Here is a 15,894-nt window from a genome sequence, read left to right on the forward strand (position 1 = left end):
CTCAGTGAACCCTACACCGTTCTCCGCTTCTCGCCCGACTGCCGTGGGCCACAGGCCCCGGAGGCTGGTGAAGCGTAGAAGCGCCGGGACGCCACTAGCAGCCGACCCTGGGAGACACATGCGTCGGGCCCGCCAAGCAAACCGGAAGCCGGAAACGACAAAAGTCGCGGCACCACCCCCCTCCCCTGTCGCGGGTGCCTCCGCCCGCGGCCCTGTCCCGCCCCGGCGCGCCAGGCCGTCCTTCAGCCCAGACACATCGAGCGAGGATGCCCAGCTGAGGGGCTTCCCCGGCTCAGGCCCTGCAAAGCCCAGGAACCGACCCTAGGTGTCCGTGACGAATGCCAGACCGGGCGCCTTCAGCCTCCGCGCCAATCCGAGACGGGCGTGGGGCCGGCGGCCTCTCAGAGCCCCGCTGGCCAGGCCGAACGAGTCGAACGCGGAGCTAGGGAGCAGGCGGAGCCGGCGCGAGGCCGTTTCTCCAGCAGGCCTGGCCTGGCTTTGGGCCCCGGGCCTCCCAGCCGGGGACTCTGCGCTTGCGCCCGCGGGCCGCTGCGTGCTGTCCCGGCGCGGCCGCGGCCCCCGTGCAGCACGCCGCCTGGGTGCCTGGGCGATCCATGGGCAGCGGCGAGGGCCACGATGACAGATTACGGCGAGGAGCAGCGCAACGAGCTGGAGGCTCTGGAGGCCATCTATCCCGACTCCTTCACCGGTACGACTTGCGCGGCCGCGGACCCGCAGCCGCCTAGGGTGGAGTGGGATGGGCCGGAGCTGCCGCGGCCCTCGGCAGGCCAAGATGAAGAAGGGGACAGCGAGGCCGCGTGGCCACATCACCCGCCACTGTCTCCTCAAGTTTTCCCGAAACATTCATGCACTTAACTTCACCGGTGTTTTCCTTTCTCCGCTAGTTCCCTGAAATCTAGAAATCCGGGCAAGGCTAGCGAGGTCCCTGGAGAGTGTCAGGCCTGAAATTAAATCAGGGGCACTTTGGTTTCTCTGTAATTTAACAGCAACCTGAAATTTGGTGAAATAACACGAAAACAGATATTGCAAGTGGAAATAATCTTTCCAGAGCCACAGAGCTATCAGTTTTCACATTTTCATCTTTATTCAGGTACAGTCTGTTTTTCACACAAAGATGTTTTAAAGTTTATGGATTCAGAGTGCTGGTTTCCCAGAATCAGACTGAGTAGCATTGTCTCTGAAGTTTGTCCTTTTCTTGCTTTTTCTTTCTTGTTCTTTTTTATTCTGGCATTCTGAAGAATGCCCAATGAATGATGTGGCTGGCCCAAAGTTCAGTTCCACTGAGGATTCACAGGTTGTTAGACTGGAAAGGATGTTAGACATCCTCTTGCTCCTACTCTTGCTACAAGCAAGGCAGTAGAAGCTCAGGAAAGGTAAGTGGCTTGCTTCGGGTCGGCCAGCAAGTTAGCACCAGGACTGGTACTAAACGTTAATTAAATCTGGAACTCTTTTCCTGTTCCTTCATCTCCAGACATGTGGGACTTGGTATCTAGTTTTACCTGGGATGAGGGGGAGCAGAAGATTCCTTGGTAGGTTGGGCTAATAAAAAATATTGAGTAATTAATTAGGTCTATTTTAAAGGAAGAGAATTCTGTATTAAGCAAGGCTTCATTCAAATGATTCTGAAAATGCAAGAAGATAACCATACCAATAGTGCTTCTTCCACATTACACTCAGTTTTTGAGGAGTGATCAAATAAAGCAAATAAGAATGAGTAGAACCTAGGTTTGTGGGATTTATGTTCCCCATCCCTTTCTTTGAGTGTTGTCTATCATTGATCGTCAGAATTCAGAGTGTAAGGTATGTTATTTTATCTCATAAGCTCCAAACCCTCTCCCTTTCATTATTTAGCATAGTTTTCTTAGCTCCTCTTTTTGACTACTGCTTGCAATGGTAGCAAATTTTGTTCTGCTTTGCCAACAGGCAGATGTCTCTCAGCTACCCTGTATAGCTCCAGTCCTGTTCATGTTCTATCTCACCAGCAGTACAGCAGTGCTGTGAGGATTTTAAGGGGATGAGTGAAGAGGGGTTTGAGAGTGTCATGAACTGGGTGAGTGTGTATGGAGTCTGGCTCCCTTCTCTATCCTTGCTTATATGTCAATGTCTAAATAGAATAGAGGGTCAGTTGTTGGATATATTTTTAATCGTGACATATGGTCATTTCTAGAACATTGGAAATGTAACAGGCATGTAGTAGGCAGAGTTAAGAAAGCATAAGATGTGCTGTTCTTTTCATTTCTTTGGTCATAAGATTTTCCTCATTAAATACTATGCATATAAGCCTTTGTAAAAGTGATACATTTTTAACCCTAAAACAATCTTGTGGTTCTTTTCAAGTTGTACTAGGTTCTCATATAGTTCAGTATGTGATATAGTTCAGATGCAGAAGTGCTTGAGGATTTTGAGTCAAGGTAGTAAACGACAATTTATGAGTCTTTGATGTATGCAAGTATTCTGCAGTATCAGCTGAACCCATCTGTTTCTAATTCCTATCAACATTCCTACAAGCTTTGCAATAAATAAATTAAATTGAGATGTCTTGATTATACTTCTTTAAGAACTTTGCCTTACTCTTACCATGTTCTTTTACGAAACATCTCAGGGAAAAGGCAGTGGACTTTGGAATAAATGTTTTTGTGTTTGATCTTTCAAAATCTTGAGGATTTGCAAGGTTTACTGTTTCATAGCCTTCTTTTGTGTTGATGATTTCATACTTTCATATTTTCATACCAGTTTTAAGAAGGAGAGCTTGCTTGTTTTAGTTTGCTGAGGAATATGAGTTGGTCATTTTCTAACTACATGTTGAATTACATTTAATATTGGATTTGGTAAATGCTCAGTGCTGTTAATGAAGGAAGTAGAAATACTTTTTTAAAAAATTGGTGGCTGAGTGCTTAACGGAGAAGCCTTTGTTCAATACATCATGACCCCTTTGTGGATGCTGAAGAGGCACAATCCAACCAGACTGTAGTCCTAGCCACATAGACCTAGCCTAACTTCAGAATTGATTGCTTGACTATTTGAAAAGAATTGTTCATCCATTGCTACCTTTGTTGTGAATTTAACAAATCATAATACAGTTTCTTCATTTTGTCTGTTCTATAGCTTGATTGCACATTGATCCAATCCTTCTAACAACTAGTCTTCCAAAATATAAACAGATTCTCCTGATAACACATTCATTTTCAGTAGTGCCTCATTTGACAAGATCCTGCTAAGGTAGTAGAATTTGGTTATTTCCATTTATGTATCAACAGCTCTTACTTCAGGCTGACCAAAAGTAGGTTCCCTTAACTCTGTTAGGTCTTAAAAAGAGGGGTACATAATCCTATATTACCTCCAAGGAGCAGCCAGGAGCATTTAACGTAATTGTGGCTTAGAGATGGGGCAGAAGCCATCTGGTAAAAACAGTTTGTCTAAAACAGACACTACCTAAGAACCAAAGGGAATTATTTTAATATGAGCTGTCTGGTTCTTGGTGAAAACCTTAATGTCATTTGTGTGTCCCTTAGTGTACCTTTCAGCCTCTATCTCCATTATCTCTGTTCTTGACAAAATCTTAATTCTGTCCAGTTTAACTTCATCTTCCCCTGTATCACCTACCACTTCTGTCCCTCCACTGATTCCTTCCACTATGCGGAACAACCTTACTCTTATTCTTAAAAGTATTTGATCCACTTACAGTGATGGAAACCTAGTATCTTTAGTGAAGGCTAATCTTTCCTCTGCTTACCCCAATTCAACAGTAATGCACCAGAATGGGATTATTTCTTCATAACTCAGGAATCATTCATCTTTGTAAATCTAATTAAGTAACTTTCTCATCTCTCTTTTAGTCACCTCCAAGCTTTGTTATATTATCCCTTTCCATGGGGCGTGTGTGTGTGTGTGTGTGTGTGTGTGTAAGTTGAGTTTAGCTGTGACATAAAATCTCAAATAACTGGTTTTAAAAAGGTGAAAGTTCATTGCTCTTGCACATAAAAGGTAGTTGTATAGCTCTTGTCTTAAGAATTCCTCAGAGACTCAGGCTTCTTAGTTTTCTGTCACCCCTGAAATGGCAGCATTTCTTTTCCAGACAGTAGGATAGCTAAAGGAATGATGCGAGGTCCGGGAGGGTGGGGTGGGGTGGGTAAAAGACAGCATTTCTTAAGGAAATTTCCTGGAAACTGTCAGAGGACTTATTTGTTTCCATCTCATCAACTGGAACTTAGTCTTTTGGTGAGACCTAACTGGTAGGAAGGCTGGGAAATGTAGTCTTTATTCTGGATAGTCAGTATGCTCAATTAAAAATGGTAGAACTGGAAGAAGGGGAGAGTGGATGTTGGAGGATATTAGTTAGCAGTGTTCTCCAATATCCTTTTGTCGTTGTTGTTCCTGGTTCACAATGGCTGCTTAATGTAGTGAATATTATTAGCTCTATGTCCTTAGACAAATCAGTAACCTCCAATCCTCAATTTCCAGATCTCTTTAATGAGAAATTATGTAAATGTAAATACTTTATAACTGATAAACAAATATGAGAGTCTTCTAATACGGCTTCATAATTTCTTGTCTTTATCAACAGTTTTGATTTCCATTTTCTTCAACTGCATGGGGGCATAGCCACACCTTAGAAATGCCATCTTCAAAATTTTGACCTCTGAAATTCCTCTTTCTGTCCATTAACTTCTTAGCCCTACAGTTCTTTCATTCCCATGCTTTTATTGAACATGCCACACATTGTGATTTCTCATGGATTTATAGTTTGTCACTTTCTTTCTTGTTCATCTTGCCTCCTTAGTCTATCAGGCTCCCAAGGTCAGGCAGTTGTTCAGTGATGTTCTTGCTAGCACCCCCTTGTCCTCATTTACCATATGCAATTTTTAGAAGCTCAGTGTGTTGCAAAAAGATATCGGATAAGTAATTGATAACACAACAGCTTTTTTTCTTTCTCAGTGGTACATAAAGTAATCTCATATTTCATGGCCTCTTAAGTTTGGTGAAATATGGTAGCAGTATAAAATCATGAACTTGGTGTGAGAATTAACAGATTTCTTTGTAAATGCAGAGCACAGCACAGACAAAAAGTAATGCCCAATAAATGTTAGCTGTTGTTATTGGATATAGGGGACCCCTAATTTAATAGCCTCATGAATTCCTAGAAAATAAGTTGGAATGTCATTCAGTTAAATCCTTATTTCTGTAGTTGCAATGTTTACATTTCATTACGTGTTAATGCTAAAGTTGGTTATGGAAAGAAATAGGAATTAAATACATAATTTTACACACACTTTTTTTTTTTAAAGGTAGGGCTGATCAAATTGTAAAAGCTTTATTATAATTTACTTTCATGGACTTTCTCAGCTAGGCTGGCCTGCCTGAGGCCTGTAAAAATGTGAATCCATTGAGTCTTTATCTTCCCAACAAATACCACCTTTCTAGTAATCATAGATGTTCATCTTTGCTTCAGGTACTTTTAAACTTCAATTAAAATGAAGACGTATGTCTTGAAAATTTGAATATTAATGAATAATTATGAAGGCCTCAGAAGTTCTGGAGTAGGAAAAGCTGAGGAGCTTTCATAGTGACTTCTTCATAAATCCCTTCACTCTTTCATTTCTACCAACCTTGACGGGCCAGTCCTTTCCACACCTGGAGTGAGGCACAGGTTTTTCTCACTGATTCAGCAGTTATCATGGGTGGCCTGAATTTTCCTTGTTTATTCTTCTAATGGTTCTGAATGCAAGTTTTCCTTGTTTAGGTTTTCTTCCTTCATTTTTTTTAGTTTAGCTGTTTCATTGAGCCAAAATGTATTGAGTTTCTAGATATTGCTAGGTACTGATCTAGGAGCTCTCATAGAGTCTCTATAGTGTTCTCGTGGTGGAATAGATAATAAACAGACATATAGTATCAAAGGAGAGGTGTAAAATGGTATAGAAAGCTTATTTTTGTAAACATTGATTTATGTGTCTTGTCATGTTTAACAAGTTTTAAGCAATATGATATTTGGATTTATGGCTAATTTTGTAATTCCATGAAATATTGTAGAGGCTCAATAATTTGTGAAAGAATAAAATTTGGTTCTAGAGATGATGTGGGAGAAGAGATAGCTGGAAGACACAAACTCTAACAAATTAATATTTACTATTTGTCATGGAGATTCTGAATTATATTTCAGAAATTTTAAGCATAAAAATTAGTGATAATACTGAAGAAACGTCAAACTTTTTTTGTCATTCCCTTTTAGAATACTTTAGAATGTAACCTTCCATATATAAGTAGAAATTTTGAATTAAAAGATAAATTACTTAATTAATTTGGTAAAACTCCAGGAGGGTATCTACTATAGGTATTTCCAGAATAAAGACAACCAATATTCAAATAGAAAACTGATGGATATCTTTTATCATTCGAATGTTATATTCAGTTTGTATTTGTGGAAATAGAAATTCAGGCTATGAATCAGTTTCTCAGACTGGGCAGTGATATTTTGCTAATAAGGAAAAGCAGTCTGTGTTAAGAAGCATCTTAATAATAACTTAACATTTGTATATATTTTCTTGCAGTATTATCAGAAAATCCAACCAGCTTCACCATTACTGTGACATCTGAGGCTGGAGAAAATGATGAAAGTAAGTCTAAGCAAAACTACTTTGGGTTTTTTTAAGCCTCCCTCAGGAATTTTACTCATTATGCAGCCATTCTGTGCTGGACATTGCAAGTGTAAAAATGCTAAGGTGCTGTTAAGAATCTAGTAGAGTGTTTTGTGTTTCTTGTCTGTACTGTGTAAACATGACTTCTATAGAAATAGAGAGAGAGTCAATGAAATACATTCTGACACAATAAGCTTAATATTTAAAAGCAAAACAGAAACATTAACAATTCAGCAGATGGAGAAAGGGTATAAGATTTTTGGTCAAAACATGACTTTGCATGCACACATATTTCAGTGGTTGTGTGATATTCCATTGATCAATTGTTATTTTTTTCCACGACTGTTTTTAGTCTTTGGACTTTTATAGATTGTTTACTGGATTTCTGCTGTTATAAATTAGGCTGGATAAACACCTATCTGTATGTTTTACTCTTTCTCTGTTCAGGATGGGATTTTTTACTGTTATTTAAATATACATGTATAAAACCAGGTAAAACCACTATTATACAACCATAAAACTAAGACAAATACACAAATTTAAATAAAGCATATATAAAACTAATAAGTTAATTTAAACTTGGCTGATGTTGGGCAGGGCCGGGGGGTGTCTGAAGTTCATTTCTACCTTTAGCCCAGTTCAGTTAATATTGTAATTTGATAAAAACATTATGTAAGTTGATGTTAACCTCAAGGATTGTTTTAACCCATTAAGCTAGACAACTAAAATTCTGCTGTATAATACCAATTTTAGTGCTATCACTTGATAACTAAATCTGTTTTGTACAACTGAAAATGAGGCATTATAGAGATTGAAATCTGAATTAAAAGGATGTTAGATACAGTTATTTACATATAGTACATTTATATGTAGATGTTTATATATGTTTATATATAAAATCTCAAATACAACATGAGCAGTTTTTTATATTTTGTTTAAAATGTAAAGATAGACATAGAAAGATATAAAATATCCTTTTAAAAATACTTTAAAGATAATTTAAATATACTAAAATGGTAACAGTGAACTCTTCCTGATAATGGGATTATTATTGATTTTATTTTTACCTTAGTGTATTCCTAACTTTTTATAATGAATGTTTCTTACATCATATAGTAGAATCAATAAATTTTTTCAAAAACTTTTTTAGCAATAAAATTAGAGACCTATTAATAAAGAAAAATGCCAAAAGACACTGTGTATTTCTTATTGACCTAACACTCAATTTTTCTTAGATCCATTAACTCATAAAATACTTTATTGTCATTTTACACAAAAATTGAAAATGTCAAACTAGCACATTTTAAGGTGTTTTTTTTTTCTCCTGTAGAGAGAAATCTAAATTTGATTTAAATTCATCAAAATCAAGAAGCTTTAATAATTAAAACATGAGTTACTAAGAAGGTGAAATCTAGATAAAGGCTCATGGCTAATGGCTAATAAGTTTTAAACAGAAAATGATTATTATTACATCAGCTTAGTTGCAGATTGGTTGGTGGAATTGAGAATTCACTAGACTGGGTTGCAGAGAGATAGCTTGTAATGATGTACCTATAAGAATCACACTCCTATATAAGTGTAAGATCCATGAATTGGCACAGGCCAAAACAGTGAGTGAGAATGTATAGATGAGTCAAGATAAAAGTTTCTCAGCCTCTTAGAATGTTCAGTTCAAAACCACGTCATCTAGCAACCCCCAGCAACCCCCTGCTGGCATTGTGCAGATAGAAATATAGACTCCAGGACCATTGCCAGATCTTCTGCAGTGGGAACTGGCTCTAGTGGAGGCCTGAAAATAAAGCCCAGTAGTACTTTTTCTATGTTATATTCAGTGTCTTTTGTCCATCTTAAGGAGTGTTTTACAAAGAGGGTATTCCCGTGATTTATTTTCACTTATATTTGTGGAATGTGTTGTTTGTAATTGTAATTATCGGCGTGGTCTCACCTTTTTTTTCTTTGCAGGAAAATATGTTCTCCTTTTCTCGACACATTGTAGATTAATCACCAATTCAACCAAGATGTTGACTTCTCTGTGTATCTTAAGGTATTCATATCAAATTCTTATCTTTTGTCTTTAGCAGTCCAGACTACCCTCAAGTTTACATACAGTGAAAAATACCCAGATGAAGCCCCACTTTATGAAATATTCTCCCAGGAAAATCTAGAAGATAATGATGTTTCAGGCATTTTAAAATTATTGGCTTTACAGGTAAGAAAATAACAAGTTTTGTTAGAGCATTATTCTGTTAGCCTTAAGTATTATATATTAACTTCAAGAGTCAGGAAATGCTATTAAATATGTATAATTAGTACACTGAACAAGCAGAATTCATTTATGTGTGTGTGTGTGTGTATGCATGTGTATATGTATGGATGAATGAATGAACGTATGAATGATTGGTTGCGGAAAAGATCTAAAATCAGACCAGCGAGAAACCAAGCAGCATTTGGAGCGTTAGATGACTCAGGTTTATTACGCCGGTGGACCCAGAGGAGCTAGTGCTCTCAAGATCTGGGGCTGGAGCGCAGTTGCAACATTCCTTATATAGACCTTTTTGGCATGGCCTAATTGGATAATTTGAACTTAGGCTACTACAAAGCAGCGGTAGTTGCTGTGGTTACAAGTAGTAACATTGCATTATAAGAGTGGGAATTGCTATGGGCTACTAGGGGGTACAAACAGTTAAATTTGTTGCTTAGACAGAATAAGCAAAAAGGTGAGTCTTTAATCAATTTCCAGTATAGCACATGCAACAAGCATATTTACAGAAGCAGAACAGAAAGCCAATTAGCCTTTTTAATGAAAATTCCTTTTCATATCCATTATAAACACAGCTTCAATTTTGTTCTCAAAATATCTAATCCCATGTGCAGTTAAAAGGTTCAACTTTTAAAAAAGTTAAAACTTCTGATTCCTCTGACCCGTTGTAAGCTACTTGCCTACAACCTGGGAAGAGGGCTGGTGATTGATTTATTTTTCCCTTCTCCCAAACCTTACAAACAGCAACAATCGTTTATGACTCCTCCAAGAAAGGAGGTTATGTGGAAATAAAAATTAGTATCAGAAAGTTCTTATTTGGCTAGTTCTATTGTGGAATGGGCTACCCACACTGAGGGCTTGGCAGGTATTTAAACTGTTTGTTGCTTGGGTAGAAGTTTTTTGTGGATTCTTCAGAGTAGGGATAGGTAGGGAAAGTAAAATCTTTACTCTCTATCATAAAGTCAGAAGTCCTAGTGTTGTTTGTTCTAAGAATTGACAGGAAGCATGTTTCCACCTTAAATGTGACTTGCATATTTCAAGGACAATAGGTCTTTTGATGCTGATATTTTTTAAATATTTGGAGCTAACCTGTATAAACAGTGTAGTCTCATTCCTGATTAGTTTGGTAATCTATTGAGAGGTTTTTAAGCAAGAGACTGACTAAATCAGTTTTGCGTATGCATTGACTGATCAGAGAAGTTGATGTCAGGGGTGACAAGACCAGAGGTTTTAAGAAGACCAGTTAGGAATTTCTTGTATTATTCCAAGCTGAAGACGATGATGTCCTGATGATAGTGTTGATACAGTATAGTTGGTAAATTTAAATATGTAAGAATAGATAAGAGCCAGTGATAGAGCTTAGGATGGAATAGGAATGTTCCAGTTGGGTGGATGGTGGTATGATTCTGAGTTGGAGAAGTTAGAAATAGGTTTTGTGGAAAAAATGGGTGGTTTCTGTATTGAGATGCTTGTGGGACATCAAGTCACTGTGCAATGGGCAGTTTTTATATGGGTTTGGCACTCAGGAGGGAGGTTTGCTTAGAGTCAGATTTAGGATGGTTAGCATGGAAACACCACAGAAAAGCTCTATTGAAGAGGATTTTAGGAGCTGGCTTGAAACCTAATATTCATGGAGGGTCAGGAGATAAAATGTCAATTAAATGCTGCTGAGGCCAGCCCTGTTGAAGGAAGACTTGGAAATCTCTTTTGCTTCTAGGACCGAGATTCTGACTTGTATATTTTAGATTTTTTTTTTCTTTTTGTCTACTTCTTTGGAATTCTTATCTTATTTCTATGGATAAATAAGATAATCTTGTTTTGTTTTATTTTATTGTATTTTATTTCAAATGACAAATTTCCAAGTAGCTTTTGAATTATATCCATTTCATGAGTCATAGGTGGTTCTTATATTTTGTTTTAAACCATGAAAAATCAAAAGAAAAAAAGATAAAGGTAAATCACAAAAGTAGCTACATTCTTTATTATTATACTATGTTAGAAAATTCCTTTAGCCTCAAAGTTTAGTTCATTGTCAAAGCTCTTAAAATACCCAAAAGGAACTAAGATAATGAAAACATGCTGGAGAACTGATGTTGCTAACTACTATAGAAAAGGTTTTCTGAATTCTACCTATGTTTATAATTATTAAACAGAAGTTACTAAAATATGTGTTTTAGGTTGGATATAGCAAATTACATGACTTTTAAGACTTAAGATATTGCTATTTATATATATGCTCAATTCTTAAATGATCATTTATCCAAGTGTCTGAACTTACAGGGTAGCTGAATTAGTAATCATATTGTGAATGTATGGAGTTTAGTGATTATGCTGAAACACTTTTTTCTGAGAAGTGTGCTTTTCACTACAACCTCTTTTTTTTTTTGGTTACATAGGCAGAAGAAAACCTTGGTATGGTGATGATCTTTACTTTAGTAACAGCCGTGCAAGAAAAATTAAATGAAATAGTAGATCAAATAAAAACTAGAAGAGAAGAAGAAAAGAAACGAAAAGAAAAAGAAGCAGAAGAAGCCGAAAAGGTATATTAAAAGCCATGTTTTCTTTCATTATTCTCTAAATTTAGGTTTTTTTGGTTATTTGGTTGTTCGTTTGTTTTCTTTTTTCTTTTTCTTTCTTTCTTTTTTTTTTTTTTGGAAATTTCAGTAACTTTTTGGAAATCACAAAAATAAACCAAAGTAAATTTTAGTAAACTTTACTAAGTAAAATTTTAGAAGTACTTTTAGTTTGTGGCATAACACAAGTAATGATTAATAATAGTTAATATAAGTTAATAAATTTCATGCAGGTAAGATAAAGAAATATAAATTACTTTACTTAGTATAGAGTTTGGAATTATAAAGTCCCACCAAGATGATTTAAATATAGTTATGCATAGCTTAACAATGGTATATGTTTTGAGAAATGCATCATTGGGTTATTTCTTCATTGTGTGAACATCGTAGAGTGCACTTGCACAATTCTAGATGATGTAACCTGCTAAACAGCTAGTCTATATGATATAGCCTTATTGCTTCTAGGTTGTAAACCTGTACACCTTGTTATTGTACCAAATACTGTAGGCAGTTATAACATTATGTATATAATAAGTATTTCTGTATCAAAACGTAGGAAATATACAATAAAATTATGGTATAAAAATAAAAAATTGTAAACATATATAGAGCACTTAATGTGAATGGAACATGCAAGACTGGAAGTTGCTCTGTGTGAGTCAGTGAATGAATGGCAAGTGAAGATGAAGGCCTAGGACATTACTGAACACTACTGCAGACTTTATAAATACTACATTTAGGTTACACTAAATTTGTAAAACAACACAAGATTAAATCAAGCATAAGAGAAATGGTGTAGTAAACATGAGATGTATGAGGCTGCTGTCAACTGTTTTACAGCAAACATTTTATAAGTAGAATGAATATGCTCTAAAATAATGATTAAAAGGATAGTATGATAAATACATAAATCAATAACAGTTGTTTACTATCATGATCAGGTATGTACTGTTCATAATTGTATGTGCTAGCAGCATGGTAGGTTTGTTTTCATCAGCATCACCACAAACACATGAGTAATGCATTGCCCTATGATATTAGAACAACTCTGATGTCACTAGGCAGGAGGAATTTTTTTGCTCCATTATAATCTTATGGAACCAATGTCCTGTAGGTCATAGTTCTCCAGTCCCCAGGCCACAGACCTATATCGCTCCCTGGACTGTTAGGAACCAAGCCATACAGCAGGAGGTGAGAGGCCAGTGAGAGAACGGACAGGTCCCTAGTGCCAAAAAGATTGGGGATGGCTGCTGTGGTTGGTCCATCCGTGATCTAAATGTTGTTATGCAGCACACAACTGTATTTCCTCAAGTAAAGAAATCGTCCAATTCTGAACTGAAGTGAAAAGATAAGCTGTGTGCTAGGGTTGTAAATTGATGTGTATTCAAAACATTAATACTTTCTTTTTAGTGGTGAATATCAATGGGGATACATTGCATATTGTCTTTGATTTCTGTAATAAAAAATGAAAAATGGACTTTTCCAGAGTAGATGGCCAAAACCAATGAAAGTAGCCAGTGTAGGCAGAAATCAGATTAAATATTTCAAAACTTGAAAAATTTTTTTCTGTGTTTTTCTTGTAAGTGACCAGATTCATTTGTCTAGATTATTAGGTCTTATTTTTTAAAACTATTGTCTCATTTATCTGGTGACATGTCTTTTTTATTTTCTAAGCAATTATTTCATGGTACACCTGTTACAATTGAGAATTTCTTAAGTTGGAAGGCCAAGTTTGATGCAGAACTCTTGGAAATTAAAAAGAAACGAATGAAAGAAGAAGAGCAAGCAGGAAAAAATAAATTAAGTGGTATGACTCCTCCCTATTTTCATTTCCCAAAATCCCTCTACACTGCATTACTTTTTATACAGCAAGAGAATCATTTGGACAGATTTATATACAAAAATAATATACTTAGGCATCTGGGACAAAAAAAAGGAAGCATTCTCTCTACATGATGATGTATCTTCATGCATAGTTATAATTCATGTTTATGGATTATCTTCGATCTCAGTATTGCAGTGGATAGATCTTGAGATCCAGCTACCATGACTTTCAGAATCATAAATCTTGGAAGTAGAGTCACACCCATTTGTTTTTCTAGGACTCTAATGCAGACTAGGTTATCACTTTTTCCATTTTAATGCAAACTCTCAGCTGGGTTTATAAACTTATTGAAATTTATAGAGAAACAGGTTTTCAGACTTGTTTTCTTATGTTCTTATACTTTTTAAAGGGTTGTAGAGAAGAGAGAGGAAATTATGCTATTCAAATTAAACATTTATTTCTTTTAGGGAAACAGCTATTTGAAACAGATCATAATCTTGACACTTCTGATATCCAGTTCTTGGAGGATGGTAAGATAATATTAGAATTCTACATGTACATATTGTACTGTTTTTCGTATTAAACCATGAAAATCAAAAAGATAACTTAATCTTTTCTCTCAAGGGTGTAAAGAAATACATTTTGAAGAATAAATTCTAATGTTTGATCAACTTACACATTAAACTATAGCAATGTATTCTTTAAAGTTTTCTGATAACTTAAACAAAGTCAAAGATAGCAATAGGTAAACAATTATGGTCACATTAGCCTCTCACAATGAGTAAACCAGGTCACTGTGACTTAGGTAACGTGTCTTCCTCAAATTTCTAGCATCATCAATCTAGGGAAACTATTCTTTGGTCTGTTGTGGAGCTCTATAAAAACCTCAGATCTGGAGCTCCCCTTGCTTTGTAACCAAAAATCTTATATTTCATACCACTCCTATCTTTGGAGCATCTAGTCCTTTATGCTTTCCTTCTTCTCCTCATTATCCTAACTCTTACCCAGTTTCAGTCTTTATCCATTATCTATCCATTCATAAATACTTCTGTACCCCTGCTATAAGCCAAGCACTGTCCTCCTGGCTGCTGAGGATATACAGCAGAGAACAGCATAGAAAAATTCCCTGTTCCCATGGAACTTACAGCCTGTGTCTGTTTCTTAAACTGTGCTCTAGACTGTCACACCTCCCCTGGCACCTTAGGTATGGTTCTGCACTTCATTAATCTTCCGTCATGTCCATGTTGCCAATTGGGGATCCTCTAGCATCTGCCCTTTCAACCTTGTTCTTAAACTATCTTTTGTCTTTTGCAGCTGGAAACAATGTGGAGGTAGATGAGTCTTTGTTCCAGGAAATGGATGACTTGGAACTGGAGGATGATGAGGATGATCCAGACTACAATCCAGCTGATCCAGAGAGTGACTTGACCGACTAATGGATTATCCCTGTCTGCAGAGAGGCTTGACTGCCACAGCATCTGTGGCTATGCTGAGAGGGTGTTGATTTTCCTTTCTTTTTTTCTAAGAAAAAAATTTTCAGGAGAATATTCTTCTGATAGCTTTCATCATTGAACTTAATAAACTGACCTTAAAATTTCAAATGCAAAATGTTCAATTCCTCTTATTGGTGGGAAGAAGGTCACATATTTAAATCATCTGGTATTGAAAAGAGATCTGCCTGTCACTCCAGACTTAAAGATAGGCTGCTACGGTGCTCAGGTGTGGTTTTATATATAAGGAATTGGAATAACTCAGAATTTCTATACTGGAGACAATGGTAGCTTTTGGATTCTAATTGTTATCATTCATATAAAATATTAGACTGAGGTGATTAGAACATTAAACCTGCATTCTAGCCTTTAGGCATGATAAATTTAAATCTTAACAAAACCAGAATCCCATATTATAGTCAGGAATAAAATGGACTTTAGTTCTATTGTAGCATTCTAATCAGAACCATCTGTGGAGTCATTAAAAGGTGTGTATTTCTAGGCCTTCTCAGTTTAGGTTAATAAATACCGAGCCTTAATCTGAACTTTCATGCCAGTGACTCAGGTGATTGTGATGCACACTCCTAATTAAGAACCACTGTCCTGTAGTTACAAAGTTTGTGTATCTTGATGTTCTCCTACGTTTCTAATTAACCAATCCAAAGGGATCTGAATTCTTGGGTTGTACACTGTCTCTAAGAGAACCACACGTTCACGTTCATGCACACATGAAACCTTCTTTGTAATAATTTGGAATGATTGACTTGGGGATTCCAGGTAGGAGAGTCAGGATTTGTGTAAGTTACCTAGTCATTGCAGTTTTGGAGGATTGAATCTTAACCACAGTGAGAAATGACTTGTGTTATTGCAAATAGCTGCCTCCATTCAAAAGTACATATACCACATACCCACAAACAGCAATATCAATCTCACATTTATTTTTGGAGTCAGACCTTGTGATTAAAATCGAATAAATCTACAGGCATGCTACCCTGAACAAGCCCAATCCTGTCTGATCTCGGAAGCTAAGCAAGGATAGGCCTGGTTAGTACTTGGATGGGAGAACACCTAGGAAGACCAGATGCTGTAGGCA

The 15,894-nt window shown here is 36.8% G+C and overlaps 1 protein-coding gene and 1 pseudogene across 3 annotated transcripts; both read left to right on the top strand.

The window, feature by feature from the left end:
- Positions 1-221: 221 nt before the first annotated feature.
- RWDD1 (RWD domain containing 1) lies at positions 222-14,919 on the top strand. 3 transcript variants are annotated; one of them, XM_016163658.2, is made up of 8 exons: positions 230-709; positions 1,945-2,071; positions 6,567-6,632; positions 8,732-8,862; positions 11,310-11,453; positions 13,161-13,293; positions 13,779-13,841; positions 14,626-14,919. In XM_016163658.2, the coding sequence occupies exons 5-8, from the start codon at positions 11,328-11,330 to the stop codon at positions 14,745-14,747; spliced, it is 444 nt and encodes a 147-aa protein (XP_016019144.1). In that variant the 5' UTR covers positions 230-709; positions 1,945-2,071; positions 6,567-6,632; positions 8,732-8,862; positions 11,310-11,327; the 3' UTR covers positions 14,748-14,919. The 3 variants fall into 3 exon arrangements, with proteins under 3 accessions (XP_016019143.1, XP_016019142.1, XP_016019144.1); XM_016163657.2 differs by lacking the exon at positions 1,945-2,071 and having other exon boundaries at positions 222-709; positions 8,735-8,862; XM_016163656.2 differs by lacking the exon at positions 1,945-2,071 and having other exon boundaries at positions 226-709.
- Positions 14,920-15,775: 856 nt separating this feature from the next.
- On the top strand, positions 15,776-15,894 carry LOC118605481 (annotated as a pseudogene).

Source organism: Rousettus aegyptiacus, unplaced genomic scaffold (genome assembly GCF_014176215.1).
Source record: "Rousettus aegyptiacus isolate mRouAeg1 unplaced genomic scaffold, mRouAeg1.p scaffold_m13_p_1, whole genome shotgun sequence".
Lineage (NCBI taxonomy): Eukaryota > Metazoa > Chordata > Mammalia > Chiroptera > Pteropodidae > Rousettus > Rousettus aegyptiacus.

What these genes read in the sequence shown, in the direction of transcription:
- RWDD1 (XM_016163656.2), top strand. Translation starts at nt 637, where the DNA reads ATGACAGATTACGGCGAGGAGCAGCGCAACGAGCTGGAGGCTCTGGAG. An exon ending in CTATCCCGACTCCTTCACCG is followed by an intron (nt 710 to 6,566) that starts GTACGACTTGCG and finishes ATTTTCTTGCAG; the next exon opens with TATTATCAGAAAATCCAACC. An exon ending in GGCTGGAGAAAATGATGAAA is followed by an intron (nt 6,633 to 8,731) that starts GTAAGTCTAAGC and finishes TTTTGTCTTTAG; the next exon opens with CAGTCCAGACTACCCTCAAG.